Source organism: Ruditapes philippinarum, unplaced genomic scaffold (assembly GCF_026571515.1).
Source record: "Ruditapes philippinarum isolate M1 unplaced genomic scaffold, ASM2657151v2 ctg4126_1_1_1_1, whole genome shotgun sequence".
Classification (NCBI taxonomy): domain Eukaryota; kingdom Metazoa; phylum Mollusca; class Bivalvia; order Venerida; family Veneridae; genus Ruditapes; species Ruditapes philippinarum.
Window position 1 is genome coordinate 109486 of NW_026866139.1, and position 22344 is coordinate 131829.

Consider the following 22344-nt stretch of genomic DNA (forward strand, 5'->3'; position numbering starts at 1 on the left):
GTATATATAATATAATAATAATATATAAATATATTGACATAGAATACTTTATCTTGATATATAATGATTTTCATGGTAAATATATGATCAGCCTATTTTAGATATAAAATTTACGATTATTTTCAAAGGAAAGTAAGTGACAGGCTTCTATGAATATAAATACTAATATTACATGTAATTAAACTGTCTTGTAAGTTTGTTTGTTTTTTTAGTTTTCTTTTGTTGTTATTGTTTTTCATGTTGGCATTTTATAGATGATTGATTTTAAATATGCTTAGAATCTCATTCATGTTCGGAAGAATTTTCTTTCGGTGTATACTCTATAAGAATCATTCCCCCTTCTTCATATGTTTGATAAGATCGTTTATATCCCATAACGCAGAATTGTTAAAATAACGCAGGATTGTGCAAAAAAACACACAAAAGAACAGACTGAATTGTGGAAATAAATGCCGAAAACTAGTATATTATGAAGCTTTATAGTTTGGCAAATGTGAGCCGAAAAGCAAGATATGAAGAAAGCTTAAATGCGCGTTATTGTACTCATATATATCGATCCTATTCCTATTCAAAGTGATCATCCCCCACCCATAAATTTGCACAATGCAGAGTTAATTTTGCGCAATTCCTGCATTATTTCAACATTCCCGTAAATAAATGCGAATATACGTATACGGTGATATTTATGTAATGCTAAATCTTAAATGCACGAGTCACTCGAATTCACATATTTTCTTTTGTATAGATGACAATAGAACAATAACAGGTCGGTATATATTTGCAGACCTGTTCAGCGGTCAGTTTGTGATTTACTAGACTGCTTTTAACAAAGGAGCGCTTTTAACAAAGGAGCCGGTAGGTAAATTTATTTCATATACTATTAACCACATACACGGTTATGGGGGTATCCATATCCGTATTCAATGTCAAGAACTTCAAACCAATTTCCTCTTACCGGTTAGGGTTCGAATCCCAACAAGTATTTTGAACTCTTTAGTGTTAGGAAGTTATCAACCTACTTAACAGAAGGTTCTGCTTAGTGGCAAGCTCATTCTTGAAATAATGCAATTAGGGTCACCTTTTGTCTTCCTCCAGCAGAACCGTTGTAACTAAAAATACAAAAGCACATTTAATCTCCTCTAGGATTTATTGAACATAAAAAAATTATAAAATAGTTACAAAAAGTCAAACGAGAGGGATGTTATTTTTATTTTAAGGGATATAAATATAAATACGGTAACAAAAACTTTTAGATCAAGATTATAAAGAAAGTTTTAATCAAAATTCGATTTATTCTTAGAAAAACTTTTAGGATTGTGTTACAGATGCAGTAAAGAAAATACTAAAGATTCTGAAGCTTTTGTATTTACGAAAAATGCCAAATATTCTTAAAAAAATGGAACAATCTGCTTGATAAAATGATGATATCATGTTAAACGTGCGTACGAAAAGAACAATAAAGTATGTTTAAATATAATGGATCTATTTTTCATCGGAAATAACATCTCTTCGGAAATAACTTTGTTTGGGAATAACTTATTTAATCTATTTAGATTTTACATAACGATAAAATTCGCATTTAACAAATTACCAAAATAATCAACTTTACTAATGTGACATTTCATTTGCAATTCTAGCCAGATAGATACATGCATACAAAGTTGCAGTAAAAGCCACATAGAGATAATGTATTCTTAGTGCAATGGGATAATGCCTCAATATTATGGTTTGACAGCATGAGGATGCGCTTACCCAATATCACAAACAATCATTACACTGCTATATCATTAACAACAGTCTGAGTTTTTTGTGTGTTTTTTTATGCAATTAAAAGAGTATTTTATGAAATGCTTATTGACTGTTGTTATTTACAAAATCATCGAACAATGTTCCTTCATTTTGAATACGTGTAAAATTTTTGACAAATTACATCCCTCTATATTCTTTCCTCGTCTTTAATTTGGCAGAAGACCTATTGCTTCGGATATTTTGAATATTAACCTCAATAAAATTAGTTTTTTAACGCCATCGTGTATTTTGTTTCCTTCTTTAATTTTGTTTGTTTTGTTTATTAAAGCTGGTGATCATTTATCTTTTTTTTGGTAAATAATATCATTGCCATCTCCGTAAATTTTTGAATTAATCATTTTAGCCCTTTTCTTCATGTGTTTATGAGAAATTTTCTGAAAATGAGGCTACCGATTAGGAATACAGTTGTAAATGTTAAAAATATTGTAAAAAATGGTATTTAAACTTGTATATTTATGCATGCAAAAAAGACTTGTTTGTGTCTCTGTGTGATTGTTCGTGCGTGCGTGCGCGCGTGTGTACGCATGTGGTGTTTGTGCGTGCGTACGTGTATGTGGAATTTTTTTCCTTTGAGTGAGCTTCATAAAAAGTTTTCTCTCCAGTGGCGTACAAAAACCAACACATATCCTATATTTGATAACTGTTTCTGTGCGTTTGAAGTAAAAATAAATATTTGTATTTACAGTAAATAAAGGGAAACCAATTTGAAACAATGGCCGCCGGTCAGACACATTCAACAGGTGAGGCAAATTTGTAAAATTGTAAGAATATTAAAAAGAAATTACGTGTAAAATGTAGCACTCAAGTATGTTAAATTTAAACATTTGTATGTGCCATTCTTCAACACTATAGACTTGAATATACCTGGTAATTTAGCAAGTTTGCTTTTAAAAAGAAGCATTCGAGGGTTCTTTTTGCAGCTGTGGAAGATTTGAGTATTTGTTCAAATGGCAGGAAAGTAAGAATTTCAGAATGGTCGCATTGCTTCAGCAAACAATAGTAACATATATCTTTTCATAATATATTTCCACAGTCTCCGTATAAACCATTCAGTCTTAAATACATGTATATGTGTTAGTTACCAAACGAAAAAATGATTTTGAATACCTGTGTCGGGTTATGTTTGCTTTGCCGTAAAATAGTTTCCCACAGCACTTGCACTGGGCATTTCCAGTGTGACTATTCTCATCGACGGACTTTTTTCCCACTTTTCGACGCGCTTTGTGCATGTAATAGAACATCATCCTGAAAACAATATAAAATATAAAACTTCATTTTAGGAATTTAAACCTCAAGTACAACCATGTTAACTTTTTAAAGAAACAGAGATAAAACACAATATGCTGTCATTGCCTGTTATTTGTCAAGTAAACAATTTTCAATACTTCCAGCCACCCAAGTCATGTTGTTAACTTTGGTATTTCGGTTTCATTGAAATGTCGTGAGCAATGTGTCCGAAGGACAACCTTTTTCCAGATTTTTACGCACCTTTCTAATATATTGTTTTTACTTCTGATGAATTTGTAAACAATATCTAATTATAAAAATAAGAGCTTTTGGACTTTGATAAATTGTTTGTAGCGTAAACTTAAAGTAGAAATGAAGGAGATAAATCTAAGGAATGTATCACATAATTCGCGACAATAACGTCCAGAAAATTGATAATTATATATACAATAAAACAATTGAGTAAGCATTCGTTCCTTCCAAACAAGAGCACAATATCTTATCATGAATTAAAACGAGTTTTTTTTTAATTCCCTACAAATACACATTTATATCCCTTCAATGTATATGTAAATATTAGAAACGAAGACAATTAAGGTCTCGAAAACCATAGGACAGTGCACTTGGTATTCATATTTGAGGAAAGTTAAATTGCGTATAATAGGTATATGGTTTTCGAGAAATTAATTTTCTTGGTTTCTATTATTTACATATATAATCCATTCTGTTAATAAAGACGTGGCATTGCTTTGTCTTTTTGTTGTTGATGACTTTGTTATATTATTATTATTATTATTATTATTATTATTCGAATTATTATTATTACAAATTATTTTATTGTATTAGCTCCTTAGCGCAGAGCATTTCAATAGTGATTATTTATTTTTATACCATTTTATTGCTTTTCTATGGTGGCATATTTCTGCCACCAGATAACCTGATAATTAACTAGTTAATTAAGAGATTAACTAGTTACGTAACTAGTTCACCTGATAACTAACTAGTTAATTAAGAGATTAACTACTTACGTAACTAGTTAAGCGGATAACTAACTAGTTAATAAGAGGTTAACTAGTTACGTAAAACTTGTTAACCTCTTAATTAACTAGTTACTTATATTGTTATCTGGCGGCAGAAATATGCCACCATACTTTTCCTTGTCAAAACTGTTTGTACTGTACTTTTAAATAATACTAAAATCGATTAACCTTAGTATGATTTAACATGTCCAGGTGATGCCTGTGAACTTCTTAGTCCTCCAGAAGATTGGAAATTTGTTCATCTGTTGGAAGAATTTTCGCAAAAGCTGAGTGATAATGATTTGCCTAGAATAAAGTTGATCTTCCAGGGTTAGTCTATGAAATTATACAATTAAAAAAATTTATGATAACGTTAAATATATATACTTTTTTATTTAACCAATGAAATATGGTGCTATATCAGTCAATTATATTCATATTTGATAGAAATGAATATGAAATTTAAATATGAAAGTGGACGTTGTCAAAACTTATATATATTTTAAGAGACCTTTTTTCTCGTGTTTCTTTCAGCTCCATTTCTGACAATTAGTATTTCAGTTATTCACTCGGTTTTCACTTATTGTAATTTAACCTCTACATTGAAATAGCGTTCTTGTTTTGACTGCTTTTGCATTACATTGTGACGTCACGTAAACAACACTTTAAACCTCTATACAGCGTCGTGAATGACAGAATTAAAGATATTTCTGTTCTGAATTATTGTCTTAGATCACTTTCTAGCATTCTAGATAGTGTTCAGAACAAAATTCAACAAAAGTTGTTTTAATTTATAGCATTTTCAAACAAAAGGCCGACCTCAATGTGTCTGATTGAAAATACAGAGGGAGGAAATAAGAACGGCGAGCTCATTGTTGTGATATATATAACGATTCTGGCTTTTTTTTAGGGGAATCTCCGATAGTGATAGAATGTGAAATATATCACCTTTCGAGCCTTTTTTGTTTACATAAGAGAAATGCCCGATAGAATTAGATTTCACAACAATGCACTCGCCGTTCTTATATCCTCCCATTACTGTTGAAGTTCTATATTTAGACATGTGGCGTAATCATTATACATGTGACGCGCTGAAAATAGGTACGGAAAAATATCAGGCGCAATATGGTATAATATCAGGTGCGGAAGCATTTATTTGTTGATGTCGTGATAGGATCGAAATAATATATCCAAATCGGTGATTTTATCGCTTGATAAAATCATTGTTTGTCGTTCGAAAGTGTCATATAGTTGATTGCACAGGTTAATTAGTCAGACATAAGTTATGTAAAAGTATAAAGAACACGGTTTAACAATATGTTTTAATACATGGTGTGAACTCTTAACATCATATATTATAGAACAATGTACGAAAGCAACATGGATAAATGTCAAAATTGATAGATAATGTATTTGAGAGTCAGCTAGATTGTACGTATTTCATAACATTTTATGTGAGAACTGTCCTTATAAATATGGTCTGAAAAGCCCCGTAAAGAGTTCGAATTTGGTATTTGACTTGTACAGGTTGTATATTTATTTATATACTATTAAAATGTAAAACATTTGTGCGTTCTATTTCCATTATACTACAAGCGTGCATCATTATATCACTCGGGCTAAGCCATCGTGATATATTCCTCGCATGGGAACTCCAAACAGTAATTTTATTGAGTGATATAATGACTATACTATTTATTAAATAACACACACTTTCGGTCCTTCTATGTTCAATAAGTAAAGATGCGGGTCATGTTAGAATTCACTATAGATACTCTGTATTTTATCTAAAAAATATGGAATAAAATAAACACACACAAATTTTATAAACGTTTTCAAAATTCATTATTCTATGAATGTTTTTCTGCAAAAGGTAGCCTTAACGACAGATTTTTCAAACGGCTTAAAAAGCCTTTAAAGAACGTTTGTATTGGAAACCCTGATATAATTATATATCTGCCCGGTGTACAATTGCAGATGCGTACAAGCGATTACTTTGTAACCAATTTTTCTTGATAATAAGTAATTTTAAAAACAAAATGCATGATAAAATACCACATTTTTTCACTTGCCGTTCAAACGAAAAAATATTCTCTTAATATTTGATATTCGAATTTAATGATAATTGATATACAGTGAACCTTTAAATCAGTTGATATACAGTGAACCTTTGAATCTAACAATAATATCTTTTGGAAATATATCAAGGAGATCTGTTACGTTTTAAAGGTAAAGACGGTACTGACGCATAGTGTCCTTAGGAAATACTGGCAATATTTTTAAGAAAAAAAAAAACAAATTTTAGTTACTGTAAATATATTCTTCAATTATAGGAAGAATGTAACTGTACAAACAAATCAACAACAAAATCATAATTGTTTGGAAAAAAATCGTAACTTTATATCTAATCAATCATGATTTTGAACCTTCAGGTATTGTTACCGCAGACGTTACATCTTGGATTGAAATGTTCCAAATGCTTTACAGCAAAGATGTTATAAATCAGAATAATATCGTATATCTACAAAAAATTGCCCGTCATTTAGAAAGAGAAGACCTACATTTAAGGACAATAACATATGCAAAGGAGAGAGAGAATGATATTTTACATTTTCATCAAAGTACAATGACGCAAGGTGGGTTAAAATGCGATTTAGAACAATATGTTGCAATGCATAAGAATGATTTGTCTATTACATGTTAATATTTTAACTTGCATTGTGATATATCTTTTTATTTTGTCATATATGAATACAAACATTGAAGCTTTTCAACCCTGAAAATATTTGAATTCTGTTCGAAAATAATCCACTTTTATGATGACGTGACCGAATGCTATATTTCCAAAATTAAAAAAAAAAATGATTTGTTTTGTATAAAATAAAAATGACTTGTAGAAGACAATGTAATAATTTTTTTCTGTATAGTATTTTTATAGAGATTCTTTTAGTGAATTTACTTTTGATATGTTAATTCACGGATTGGACTTGCATGTGATATGGGACATGAGAGATGGTGCTCTTTTAAAGTAACTTTCATGAACATAATCAAATTTCATACAATTGTGTTCTTTTTATGGCGCCCTATAATCTCATTTTTTTCATATTTGCTATAAATGTTAGTAATAATATACTACTCACAATTTGATAGTAATCACTTATTCGATTGAATGTATTTTAAGGGAATACAACAATTAATTATCAAAAATGATCTTTAGATAATTTTGATATCAAAGTGTATTAATTTGTTGTTTTGGTATGTTTTATTGTTTTGGTATGTTCTAATAAATCAGTGAAGCGTCACAACTCGGTAATCTGAATAAGAACAGCTTTTTAGGCTTTTGTGCATATTAGGTGAAATTGAGCCAAAAGTGTAAAGATGTTGCCAATATCAAGTATGGTGCCAATTTATGTTGATTATGGCCTTACACTGTCTCCTTATTTGTAACTGATAAGCCCGCGTATAGTGTCTTGTGGAATTCGATGGTGGTTGGCTAACAAGGCCAGCTAAAATCCCTCTCTTAAAAACTAATTAATTGTCATTTACCCATAAAAATATAAAAATATGTACAATCGAATAACTTCTCCCATAGTATATAAGTAGATAACAAGAGTTATTTGACATGACTTTTTCAATTTTCTTAAACGGACACATACTGCGCAAGTGCAAATTTTGAAACAAACTTATGGGAAAAATAAACTTGTCACTGATCATCAATGAGCAGTAACAAATGTGTATCAATTATGTTCTGACGGATCTCTTAAATAAAATGACTCACAAAGATTGTTTTAGAATTTACTCTATTGTCCTCAACCTGTATTTGGTTTGTGTCGTAATGCACATTTATATGGGACGTAATATAAAGAAGGTGTATTTACATGGGACGTAATATAAATTAAGAAAGTATTATTCACATTCAGGCATAATTTTATCTAATGATTTTTCAGGATCAAATGTTGAAAAGGTCTCCATTCATATTAGGGGTGACAATTTTTTGAGAAATCGTGATCTTCAGAATGTACGGGAGAAGTTTGCAAATATTTTAATGGTGGGCATTAATTGCATTAAAGTAGCAGGTGTTCAAGAAGCAAACAGCGTTCTCATTACATTCATTATTCCAAAGATGTATGTCAAAGTATTAAGAGGTATCTTATTGAGCAATGAAGCAAATAGATTTACAGCACCCTTTTCCAGACAAGGAATAGATCAGATCAACATAAATGGAGAAACATATTTGATAAATGAAATTGAAGGTAAATTGAAGTTTTAAATCAAATTAATTATCTATCACACAAAAGACTTTCTCTACAAATTATTTTGCTACATTCTGTCTTGGGTTATAGATTACTGTAGCTTGCAATTCAAATACAACAGTATCAGATTGAATATGGAGTGCTAACATGTAATATAAACTCTCATATCGTGCATAGTACTTAATTGTTGCGATGATATTTTATTTTGTTCAAAGATGCATCTTTCTACTCTATTAGGATATTATTGTTGTACTTAAGATCTTATCATATATTTTGACAGTTACACAAATCTTTATCATTATAATTCTTTGATATGGACCATTTTACTTTTGCCAAACACAATTCTAATTTATTTATATCAATTTGTTTTTTCTTTACACCGGGTTATCTATTTGTCATTTTAAGATTAACACATACAAACTATATAGAAGTTAAAAGGTAATAAACAATGTACACTACGGGCTGTAGATTTACATTACGTTAGTTCTCAAAATGTTTCTTACACATAGAGAAAATGTGTTTGTTTTTGTGCATATGCTATATGTCACAATGAGAAGCGCAAGTAAAAATATTGATACTCTTATATAAAATATTGACGATCAACAAGCATCCAACAAGCATATGTTACCTTTCATTTTGCCTGCTAAGTTTCGCCAGTTACCATAAAGGCACGACAAAGATGAAGTCAAACGTTTAAAGCTAGGCGAAGGATGCTCAAACAATTGTTTTGGCATTAATTCGGAGTTTTACTTTTAATAGCGGTAGTAAAACCGAGAAATGTTCAGTAAGAAACACAACACGATCATATTCAATTCTAACTTACGAAATCAAAACATATTACTCGTTCGTGCGAAAAAGATTGGCAGAACTATATCTCTCACATTCGGAGTCATATTGTTTGTATGAATAATTTTATTTAAACCAAGCACTTCACTTTTTATATTTGACTTTTTTGACAGATCAAGAAAATCTAATAAGTGACCATACAGACAACCGTGATGGAGACTGTCTCAAGATTATCTCAGAATTGCAGGATCAGCTTGCCCAGAGACACAAACAAATAACGAAAATGGAAGAAAAAATTCTGGCTCTAAGTCGCAGTCTAGCCGACAGTACCAATATTGGGTCACAATATTCAGACGGCAAAGATACGAAAAAGAAGAATCAAGATACAGATGGAAATAGTAATGTTTATCAAAAACCAGCTTTCGATGCGGAATCGGGTACGGTCATAGATGAAGATGAAAAGAAGCAAACGAAGCAGTTCAAAACGGACGTTGAAAATACCGAGAGTAAAGTCGAATCTGGGTTTTCGCCAGAGAGTAATTCATTCTTAGGTAAACACAAATTACCAGAAAGTGATCAGCATATTTTACTGAATGATTACCAAGAAAAATTGAACGTAAAGCTCGTTCATCTTAGTAATATGAGTACTACCTTCAGAAAATTAGTATCAAGATTACCAAATGACAATACTCAGAAAATAAAAGCAATGACACCAGAAGAAATCAATGCACAGTCGCTATATAAAAAGCTTGATAGAATATACCCAACATTTCTGCCCTTAAAACTTTCTAAAAAGGTTAGAGTTTCAACGTTATCGTAAGATCGTAGAATCAATTCATAAAGAAAGTTTAATTAAGCCGAAGTACATTTATTAAATCTTCTCGAATGTAGATGAAGGAGTATCTCGAAACATGTTTGCAAATTCTAAGGATCGCATAAATTTCCAGATTTTCAACGGGCGTTATGTTTCTACATTCAATGTTGTTACCATTTTTGCTAAAAACTTGAATATTTTTAGCCATTTATTGTCTGAATGATGTAAATTCCGGAATAATGTCAACTATCAATAATCAAACTGTTGGTGGAATAAATAAAAAAGACGTGAAATGATGAATCAACCAAAAGTACATCTTAGATTAAGAATATTTATCCATGCGCTGCGCCGGGTGCGTGTTAATATGGTTATGTCATATCACATCACAGGGACCACGCGTTTAAAACATTATCGTTTAAAAGCCATCCAATGTATCAACTTGAAGTACTGTTTTAATAGTCAGAGTCGAGTAACAACAGGCGAACGTGCAAAGGTAACTTAAATGACTAAAATTGGACTGTCATGTCAAGTACTGAACGTAACAATAAAGAATCCAAAGGGAAAATAATCTGTCTGTAATTGACATCTGTTTTTGTTTCCATTACATTCGATGATATCTCCTTTTACTAAAAAGGTTAGAAAATAAAAAAACAAGTACATATAAACATTCACATACATCTGCTTCATGGCAAATTTCAGATTTCCGGCTTTGTTTCAAAACATCTTTATTTACATTTTCTTCAAATGAAATACGATATTTTCTTATCTCCGTTTACAAATAATGGACCGTGCAATCATGGATGGCATGCTTAAACTAAATCATGCGTATGTCATATGGTAGTAATTTTTAATTATTGAAATATGAATTAATACTGTTTTTTTTTTAATCTTACATTTAATACTTAAACGCAAATTCAGTCTCGTATAAGGTCAAACATATTTCTATATAGATATATCTTCTCAACCTCAGTCATTCAATAACAAATACATATAGTCCCGTAACCCTTTTATTATGCTCTTATAGTTATACATACTAACCGTTCTCAAATGTTTATACAAAGTGATATTAACTATGGTAATGCATCATTGCATTCACTTTGTATAAACGTATATCTTTAATACAATGACAAATTATCAGATTCTTCCTAGTTTGTCATATGCTTGATTTGTAATTGTTTTGTAAGATGTTCATAAAATGAAAATAAGTATAAAATAATGCACTGAATATTGATAGACCTGTGTACGTGTCTACTCGTTAATTGTTAACATGTTCTATGTTTATTAGGAAAATTAGTATGCATCATGATATTTCACTGTGTATATCTTTGATATTTAATAAATTATCTATAATAATGTTATATTGTTATCAGTTTCTTACATGTACACCTATTGAAATCCATAAAACTACCAAATATTTGTACAAGCTAATGACCCGCAAAGCAGCACTACCTCGCGGAAACACGTTTTCCTCACATTCGCATTTGGACAAAACGCGTCGGTGTAAGAGCAATTGATTTGCAATGTCATAAAACATCTGAATTTTTCAATAATTCCATCTGTTGACTTAAAAACTATGACACAAATTCATTTTGAAAATAATTATCTTTTCAAGTTTTTTAGTTTGTTTTAGACGATTTAGATAAGAGCTGTGCGAAAATAGTTGTGGAGTCAAATTCAAACTTAAATCGCCACCTTTATATAGTAAAGCGAGGTCACGCGTGTACTGTTTTATTTTGGTTATATTTGGTAACGGTTCTGATGCCTTAAGTGTATACTACGCTTATGCTCAAATTTAATGTTTTATTGTTGGTCATTTGCTTATTAAAAGTTTATATATCGTCTAATCGAGATATGTTTAATTAATGTTCAAGGCTTTGTGATAAACCATTGCAAGCAACACTGTTTATATATAATACGAATACGATTGTTTTTAAGCATAAAACAAAAAACATTGCTTATAGCCAATTAACAGTGGTATACATGTACAGTGAGAATGTTTGTTTGTTTGTTTGTTTCATTTCACGCCTTTTCCCAACAGTATTTCAGTCATATAGGCGGGTAGTTTCCTAACCATCGTTCCTGGAGAGTTACACCAGTACTAGACTACCTTCCTCCGCGCTAAACTACCAAAGCATCTCCCGGGGATCGAACCCACGCCAGAGAGGTAACTGGATTAGAAGTCATCGACTCTAACCCCTCGACCTAGGAGACGGTAAGAAAGAAAGCAGTTTACAAAACACAGTTTTCTGAAGAATACAAGTCATTTAAGTCAATATAGGAACAAATAAGACTTGTACTTGTCTACAGAAAAATAACAGATTAAGAAATACGTTTATGATTTGCCCAATTAAAAATTTAGCTAAGGAACATATAGTTTTCCTTGAGTAAGACAACAAAAGACTATCAAGTTTCATAGTCGGCCAATTGCAGTAGTTTGGTTTAAAATATTTTGTTGACATACAAGGAGAAAGTGGTATTCACTCTCTATTTGCTTTATATTGCATGATTTACATATTCTGTGTTCTCTAAGAGTGCTTTCATTTCTACCAATTTCTAAAAATAAACAAGAATTTGTAACAGAGTTACCAACGTCCCACGCCTTGGGGAAGTTTTATTTGAAGCTATTTCAAAAGATTGAGGTATGGATCTCAGGACTTTCAGTCCAAAATTATGATCAATGCTAGATCTGCAAATGCAACAATAAATTTATTAAAGAAATAAAATGAAACACGGAATTTAAAAATCTATTATATTAAGCTTTGACCTCTAAATGTGACCTGGACCTTAGAGGTTGGGATGCAGGTGTTGCGCTTGACACATCGTTTTATTATAGTGACTTTTCGTGGCAAGTATTTACAAAATCCTTTGATCTATGAAAAAGTTATGGACCTGACACAAAATATACCCTATAACAAACTATGTTAATCTTTGACCTCCAAGTGTGACCTTGACCTTGGAAGTAGATGACGGTTTGTTGAACATGACACATTGTCTGATTATTGTGAATAATTGTGGCAAGTATTTACAAAACTTCTTCAAAGATAAGAAAGTTATGGACCGGACACGACATATACCCTAAAACAAACGACAAACGAATGGAGGCTATTTCTATATCCCCCTTTTTTCTTCGACAAGGCGGAAGACAATTATGAAAGAAGTTCGAAATTTAGTTAAAGCAGTTCTGTATTTACTTTCTTGGACAAAATCTCAATATTTATCCATTTCAAAAGAATGTTTAATTGTGCAGTATGTTTGTAATCTTCCTGAATTATTGATAGATGCATACCAACTTGAAAATTGTCATTTAATCCTTGTTTAATAGTATTAAGTTACCGACTTTAGGACATTTGATATAAATGCATAAGAAATAAATATAGATAGATAGTTTTATTCTGGTAAAAAATACATGTCATAAAACAACTACAAATTCAATGTCAACATCAAGAGATACATGTAAACATGAAAGTGCATGTGTTGATGCCATATATTCAATACCAAGGATGACACAAAAAGAAGGCATAAGCCGACTTATTTCCATTGTGGTCCTTAGAATTGATCATATGACACCAGAAAGGCAAAATATTTACTAATTTTTAAGTATTGCACATAAATTATTCAATCACAATTTCTTATATCAGTTATTGCACATAAGTATTTCCATTACAAAATTTATCACACATGTATTATAATCATAATTATTATGACAGATATGTTTGACAATGAATAGGTACTACTAAAATATGCACTAAACATAAAAAAATATATAAATAAAAACTAGGTAAGATGACTAGATTAAAATGACTAAACAGATATTGATTGCATAAAATGTTCCTTAAGAGATTTTTTAAAATTATCACGACTTGCTATGAACCTAAGATGTGTTGGTAACCTGTTCCATTCCTGACAACCATTAAATACAAATGTTTTCTTACCGAAACCCTTAACTCTTGGAATAGAATAACTGTTACTATCTCTAAATCGAGTGGAGTAAGAATGTACCTCATTTGCAATTTGAAAATGCTCATTTAAATAACTAGGTGCACTATTGTTATGTATCTTATGTACATGACCAAGAATAAGGAAATTTACCCTCAGATGTACTGGTAACCAACCAACTTCCTCAAAATGAGCCCTCCCTATATGAGTACGGGGACTGAGATTAAGTATAAATCTCACCAACTTATTCTGTGTGGCCTGAAGTCTATTTTTTAGATTTTGACTCAACCCTAAATACCAGGAGGCACACGCATAATCAAAATGACATTGTATTAATGAAGAAACTAAAAGTTGTTTCGTATACCTATTTAAAAATGAACTTTTTCTATATAAAAACTTAAATATACAATCAGACACTGATTTTCTTTTTTGAACCCACATTGTTCATTACAAATTTTATCGTTTTAAAGTTATTCACTTTTTTAAAGCAATATAGTGTAAAGTTTTAACAACAATGGGAACATGATATCGTAGGCTTTAAAAAATTCACGTGTTAATTAAACAATGCCTGGTGATTATTAATTTGAGAAAATATAGCTTCCCGTTACTCGCACTAATTACTGCGTCTAGATCTTCATCAATTGAGTTATCAATAAAGAAGAAGTTTGATTTTCATTTCGGCTTTTTATACCGAATAAATCTTTAAATGGTCATTCAGTTGTTCAACATTTTATGTATCGGTCATTTTTATCTTTATAAGTATTTCTTATGTTTTGCCAAATTTCAAGGGTTGAGATTTAGCTAACTTATTTATTCTTAAGCCTTCTTTTATTTTGAACTTAGATCAACTGCAAATCGTTTTATTCTATTATATGTAGGTAAAAACGGTTTCTGATCAATAACTAAAAGAACCCTAGGCCTAGGGACTTCAAACTTGATATGGTGATTGGTCATGATCAGTAGATGACCCCTATTTATTTTGGGGTCAAAGGTCAAGGTCACATTGACCTCTTTGGTAAAAACGGTTTCCGATCAATAACTAAAGAATGCTTATGCCTAGGAACTTCAAACATTGTATGGTGATTGGTCATGACCAGCAGATGACCCCTATTGATTTTGGGGTTAAGGGGTTAAAGGTCAAGGTCACATTGACCTTGTAGGTAAAAACGGTTTCCGATCAATAACTTAAGAATCCCTAGGCCTAGGGACTTCAAACTTTATATGGTGATTGGTCATGATCAGTAGATGACCCCTATTGATTCTGGGGTCAAAGGGTCAAAGGACAAGGTCACATTGACCTCTTAGGTAAAAACGGTTTCTTATCAATAACTAAAGAACGCTTAGGCCTAGGACCTTCAAACTTTGTATGATGATTGGTCGTGACCAGCAGATGTCCCCTATTAAATTTTGGGTCAAGGCATCAAAGGTCAAGGTCACATTGTCCTCTTAGTTAAAAACGGTTTCTGGTCAGTAACTTAAGAACGCTTTGGCCTAGGAACTTCAAACTTGGTATTGTGATTGGTCATGACCAACATATGACCCCTATTGATTTTAGGTCAAGAGGTCAAAAATCAAGGTCACATTGACCTTGTAGGTAAAAACGGTTTCCAATCAATAACTAAAGAACTCTAAGGCCTAGAAACTTCAAACTTGGTATGATGATTGGTCATGATCAGCAGATGACCCCTATTGATTTTGGGGTCAAGGGGTCCAAGGTCAAGGTTACATTGACCTTGTAAGTAAAAACGGTTTCTGATCAATAACTAAAGAACGCTTAGGCCTAGGAACTTCAAACTTGGTATGATGATTGGTCATGACCAGTAGATTACCCCTATTGATTTTGGGGTCAAGGGGTCAATGTCATATTGACCTTGTACTTAATGACAGTTTCTGACCAATAACTCAACAACTCAAGTTGCCTTGGTTGATATATTAATATTAAACTAAAAATGCTTTTGGTATACACATTTGAAGGACTGATGTAGTATAACAACTTGGCTGTCATTAATGAGGCCTACATGATTCATAAAATTTATGCATATATTATTTGGTAAGATTTGTAATAACTTAAATTGCTGCACACAACCTATGGGGTCACAATAATTATTACCTTGTGACTTGTCATGACCAGTAGATACTAGATAACCCTTATTAATTGTTTGTTCACTGTGTCAGAAGTCATGCATAATAACCTGATCACATGACTAATTGGCTGCCGATAGCGGGCATACATGTTTTACAAACATATCTTGTTTTTACAATTTTCTGACTTTTTTGTTGTCGAATCAGTGTACATGAACTGTGAAATTTCAGTAAATTATTACGTTATTTTGGTCAGAAGAACAAATCTATACATTTATGCACAGAAGAACAAAAAATACCTGTTTCGTAAAAGAAGAAGCAATAGGGATTTTAAATGATATTCTTCAGTTAGTGAATAACTTTCAACAAATAACGTATTTGTATCAATGAATTAACTCAAAATATATGTTTTCACATTTTCCATTTATTTTAAAAGAATGTACACATTTCATTAACTCCATCGTTTTTAGGTATTTGTATCATTTTCCCGCGTTTTATTCACACATTTTATAGAACATGATGTTGAAAAATATATATATTCTGGGCAATCTTAATAAGACATTTCAGTAAAAAATGTACTTGATTTTATGTTCATTTATTTAGCTAATCTAACTGTGTAATGTAAGAAACTTGACTGGGTGTAGACGGGGCCTAATTTAAAGTTGACAAAACATCTCTCACCTCAAAAAACATCGGATGTTTCCCATTTTGTGTATAGTGATAGAATATCGAGGTATGTTAGAATTGGTAGTTTCTAACTCTTTCAACGTAAATGACAGTATAGTTACAAATCCCTTTAATAATTAAGTAAACAAATCTGAAAATTGATACTAGCTCACTAGTGATTTGATAAACATAAAAAACTGTGAAATGCAGTTTATAAGGAATAGCTGAATACTTTATTTATGCAGTTTATTTAATTATTCACATAGTTTCATCAGTTTCATTTTTTTCAAAATTGAAACAAAGTTTTCAAAAAATGCTAAACACTTTGTTTCATTAGAGTTTTAATGAATGAGTAAATTTGCTATTATCGCCAATGCATTTGCACTGTCATGTAAATAATGTATTCTCCTCTGTAGCTTCTTTATTTAAGAAGCATCTGGTCTGAATACCTTTAAACTTCCGGTTTATAACAAATGTCAAAATTATCATTTCATAAAAGAAATACAATGACATTTGTAAATGCTTGTCAATATATGCGTTTTGTATAATTATACTACTCAACTTTTGCTAAGCACCATAAGTTAAATCTTATATTATCACAAGTATAAAAAAGATTCTTTCAAATTTTTGAAAATTCTGATTCAACAATGTTTTGAGAAGTAACCTGACATGAATCAGTGTTGACTAAGCCTTACACTTCATCTAGGTAGCATGGAAATCATGCACCCCAATATTTTCATGTTTTGATGGGGTGTACAATCACATGTTTTTTGTTATACGGCGATATTATTGGCTTATTGCCATTCATTGGTTTACATATTTCACTTTGATATGGGGAACACTAACATTAGGCGGCATTTGAGAGAAGCATAATTTTGGTGGGCTGTATGGATGGTGCAGCAGGGGACAACCTTCTGCCAGGTTAGTGCGGCGCTTAATGTAAACCACAACGTCATCACCAGATCATGGGAGAGAAACCGGCTACACACACCATGCGGCATGCTGAAGGTCGGCAAAGGGTCACAACTCCAGCTCAGGATCGGTTTTTGGTCATTCGGGCACGTCATGCAAGGATTTCGACAGCAACTTCTCTTCGAAATGACCTTGCTAATGCTGCGGGGTCCGTGTTTACATGCAGATGGTACGTAGACGGCTGCATGAAGGTAATTTGCGGGCGAGACATCGCCATGCCTGTTTGGAATGGACCATGGAACATACACGTTAAACATGCATTTCTGCAGACATTTCCTGTTCACTGAAGAGAACAGGTTTTGCCTAGACTTCACAGATAGGCGTGCTAGAGTCTGAAGAAGACAAGGTGAACCGTTTCAGACTGCAAATATTGCTGAGCATGACCGCTTTGGAGATGGGTCAGTTATGGTGTTGGAAGGCATCAGCTGGGATGGACGTGCAAAATAGATGCACATTGACAGGTCAGCGATACAAAAATTCGGATACAAAGTGATCCTCGCATGCATTAATCACAATAATATTACATGTAAATTGCAGACTCGGTTTGATTGAGTCTGTACATGTCTGAACAAAGCCGACATCTTAGACAACCAGGTTAGGTTGTATGCTGGAGCAGTCGGCGATCTGATTCTAATGGTAGATAATGCTCGCCCAAATATTATCAGGATGGTCCTGGACTACGTATAGAGGGATTCTATTGAGCGCATGGACTGGTTAGCTCAATCACCTGACTTTAATCCAATAGAACACATGTTAAATGAGCTGCAGATTCGAATTTCAGCTCGTCAGCTGCCACCCAGACCCATACAGGAGCTTGGAGTCATGTTGGTCCAAAAATGGGCAGCCATACCCGTTAGAACGATCAGAAACCTAATAGGGAGTATAAGAAGGTGCTACCGTGCTGTCATTGATAGCCACGGGTCACACATACGGTATTCAGTCTTAAACTGTAAACAAAATATCAAATTCAACAATTCGGAAAACCCGCTGCGTGTTCTGAAATCTTCAAAGAGAGGGTCATCCTCTTTTTTAGCACAAAATCAGTGTAAAACTCATTTATAGGGTCAGATTCGTACTTCAGCTAAATTTATAAAATCAATTATTAACATTTAAAACCTTTTAGCAAAAAAAAATAATTCACTCTCCTAAATATGGTGCTTAGCAAAAGTTGAGTAGTATACATGCATCATACATGTATATATTTCTGACTTTCATAATGACTGCTTATCCATTTGATTCTCTCTATATGTTTGTTTGTAAATTCTCAGTTTAAATCTATACGATCCCCTAATTAACCAATTTGATTTCCATTTTAATTATTTGTGTAGTTTGCACCTATTTGATGTTATATTGTGTATAAAAGTGAAATAATTATTTAATCCACTAGTCATCCCATTCTTAATTTACATTATGAATATCAAAATTAATCCAGTTACCTCTCTGCCGTGGGTTCGATCCCCGTGAGATGCTTTGGTAGTTTAGCGCTGAGGAAGGTAGTCTAGTACTGGTGTAACTCTCCAGGAAAGATGGGTAGGAAACTAACCGCCTAAATGACTGAAATACTGTTGGAAAAAGGCGTAAAATGAAACAAACAAACAAACAATGAATATCAATCACAACAGCTGTATCACCAAAGGAGCTTATTCACAATCAGGCGTATGTTTGGACAACGCTATCCTTTATCGGCCAAATACCGAATAATAATTATTTCTTAAATAACCATTATATATACCGTTTCGTAAATTAGAGAAAATAAGAATCCCTAAAGAAAGCCAAACACGGCAAACACTGCTGCTGGTTTCGATGCTTCTTTCAATAATTTATACAAAGAATTAAGAAAATATCAGCAAATTTGTTTAAAAACGGCATTTTTTTTGTCTGGATTTTACGGCACGTCAACACATAAATGGCCATATCGTGCCGAATGCTAAAATAGGCTTTAACTATTATGTAAAACGTTGTAAGTAAAAATAAAAAAAAGAGCCAATCAGATCTTTGAATACAAGTTTATCTCTTTCAAATAATCGATGATGTTTTTTGATGGAATTGTATTAAAGAGTTCTTTGAGTGAGTTTACATTATAAAATCTGTTACGGGCCTGTGAAAAATCATGACATTCCAGAAGAAAATGCTTGACAGTAAAATTTTCATTACAACCTACACAGAAAGGGGCATTATCATTCGTGAGGAGATAAGAATGGGTAATTTTAGTGTGTCCAATTCGGCATCGAAGAAGAACTGTTTGATCATGGCGGTTTGACAAAGACAGAGATGGTGACACATCAAGATATGGGTTTATATCATGAAGTTTATTAAAGACGGCATTGTCCCAATTTGCTCTCCATTCAGATGAAACGAGTTTATTTATAGCCGTTCTAAAATCACAAGCAGGTAACAATAAGTCAGTTTTTTGAAAATTTAAAGCTTGTTTAGCTAAAGCATCTACTTTTTCATTTCCTCGTATACCTACATGACTTGGAATCCAATATAATTTAACAGATTTTATTTTAAGTATATCATGAAATCGCAAAAGAAGTTTCTTTATCATGATATTGTCAGATTTTTTATTTTTAATTGATATTAAAACAGAAAGCGAGTCAGAAAATATCACAAATTTATCATGGGTATGCTGTTCTATGTATGACAATGCTAAATCTATAGCTTTTGCTTAAGCAGTAAAAATTGATGCATTATCTGGTAACCTCATACTTGATGTAAAATCATTTTCATACACAGCCGCACCTACTTTGCAACCTTCCTTTGAACCGTCTGTATAAAAATGTATAAAATTTTCATGTTCTTCCTTAATTGCTAGAAACTTCTCTTTGAAATGTTCATGTGAATTTGATGTCTTTTTTATATTTGAAAGGTTAATATTAATTTCAGGGGAATTATAAGTCCAAGGTGGAACGTCCTCATCGTCATTTTGAAGGATACTTACAGGATTAATTTTAAGTTTATCTAAATCATCTTTTAAACGAAGGCCTAATGGTTTAATTTCCTTTGGTTTGTTAACAAATTTTTCAATATAATTTGGTTTGAAAATAATATTTTTGGCTGGATTTTTGCTATTTGATGAAATTCTAGTTGCATATTGAAGTGATAGCTTTTTTCGACGAAGTTGAAGCGATGGTTCCCAAGCTTCCGCATATAGACTTTCTACAGGTGAGGTGCGAAATGCACCTAAAGCTAAGCGTAAAAACGGCATAAAACAAGGAAAATAAACATGTGGGCTACTAACAAGGGTAGCATATAATAGTAGCAGCATGGTTTGGCATATAGAAATAGAGAAATACAGAATTCCTAAAGCCCAACACGACAAAATTGAAAATGTTGAATTATCGGTTTGATTGACGGTAATGGAAAGTACAAGTTACCGTCCGCGCCCCCTAGCACCGGCTTATGCAGAATTCAACATTTAACACAAAAATGGTGAATCTTTGAATTTAGAAACATCCGCAGATGTGTTCATACGGCGGTTATCATGAAACCTTCAATGTGATACAGCAGTGCCATTCCATGAAAAGCAGCATATGGTTCCCAAGAATGCTTGTGCCCTAAACGAGAAAACAATGGGCGTAACTAAATAAAATAGATTTTTGAAAGGGGATCTGAGGTTATGAAGCCTGCATATCACAGATATGACATCAAAAGACAAATTAAAAAAAGCAGGCAACATAACCTAAGGGTGATTATACAGTATTCAAGTAGGAATACTGGAACCAGTGCCAAGTTGAAAAAGGCCATATAGAGCCACGATAAAGTTACAGTTATGGATTTTATTTCTAAAATATTTACATTTGTAAGATACTAACTGGCATTCGACATTTATAAAACCAAACTTCTGATATACATGAATAAATCAGGTACACATAATTAAATTGATACGAAACTATTGTGTAACCTTTTATAAACAAGTTATTGCGACGGACGCGCCCTCAGGCGCGTTCAGAGCTAAGTCATCTACACATGGGATTTCGTCGGCTACAATCGCGCAAAGTGTCCTCAACCGATTAACAGCCCAAGAAATAGTACATGAATTTGATCCTTCAAAACTCCCATACTTTGTCTGGATATTTTAAAATCCTCCATATTTAGCCTTTCAATTTCAAATTAAGTTAACCAAGTTAAATATGAACGTATATGATTGATAAAAACGTTGTTGTCCCGTAGTATTATTGCGCAATATGCAAATTACTGCCGAAACGATTTACCGCTGTCGAAAAAGTAGGACAGCAAATTATACTATAATAAAGGTGAAAGCTCTGAGTTCCAATAAATTATTAGTAGGAAATAAATATTTCTACATTATACAAAACATTATTATTATCAAATCAAAAGTTTTTCGTGACTTTAGGATAACTCGCACATTAAAGGGAAAAGCAATGTTAGAATAAAGACTTGATATCAGAAATAGAATACTATAAATAGTAAATCTGCAAATTTTGTGCCTTCAAATAATAATATTAAACGAATGACAACAAAATTTAAATCGCTAATTCACTGATTCTTCAAATCAGTATGCGCGGCCATGTTTGTGTATTAGCCGTATAAAAACAGGTGCGCGTGATGTCATTTCCCCACATCTTTAGATTTATGATAAATCTGGTAGAATCGTAGCGAAATATAAATATATTATAAAATATTTACCAGACAAATTAATTTTCACAGGAGGCATAGAGAAGATTTTTTTGGTTCAAAATGCGTAGCAATATCAAAAACAATAATAATATAAAATGAAATAAAGAAACAAATAAAAAATCAATGTCTACCGGTTGCA

At 32.2% G+C, this 22344-nt stretch overlaps 1 protein-coding gene across 1 annotated transcript; it reads left to right on the plus strand.

Annotated features, from left to right (window-relative positions):
- The first annotated feature begins 593 nt into the window (after window positions 1-593).
- LOC132731446 (uncharacterized) lies at window positions 594-11255 on the plus strand. Its single transcript, XM_060717631.1, has 6 exons — window positions 594-855; window positions 2495-2549; window positions 4269-4385; window positions 6488-6691; window positions 8003-8308; window positions 9268-11255. The coding sequence occupies exons 2-6, from the start codon at window positions 2522-2524 to the stop codon at window positions 9912-9914; spliced, it is 1302 nt and encodes a 433-aa protein (XP_060573614.1). The 5' UTR covers window positions 594-855; window positions 2495-2521; the 3' UTR covers window positions 9915-11255.
- Window positions 11256-22344: the final 11089 nt, after the last annotated feature.

What these genes read in the sequence shown, in the direction of transcription:
- LOC132731446 (XM_060717631.1), top strand. Translation starts at nt 2,522, where the DNA reads ATGGCCGCCGGTCAGACACATTCAACAG. An exon ending in CGGTCAGACACATTCAACAG is followed by an intron (nt 2,550 to 4,268) that starts GTGAGGCAAATT and finishes TAACATGTCCAG; the next exon opens with GTGATGCCTGTGAACTTCTT. An exon ending in AATAAAGTTGATCTTCCAGG is followed by an intron (nt 4,386 to 6,487) that starts GTTAGTCTATGA and finishes TTGAACCTTCAG; the next exon opens with GTATTGTTACCGCAGACGTT.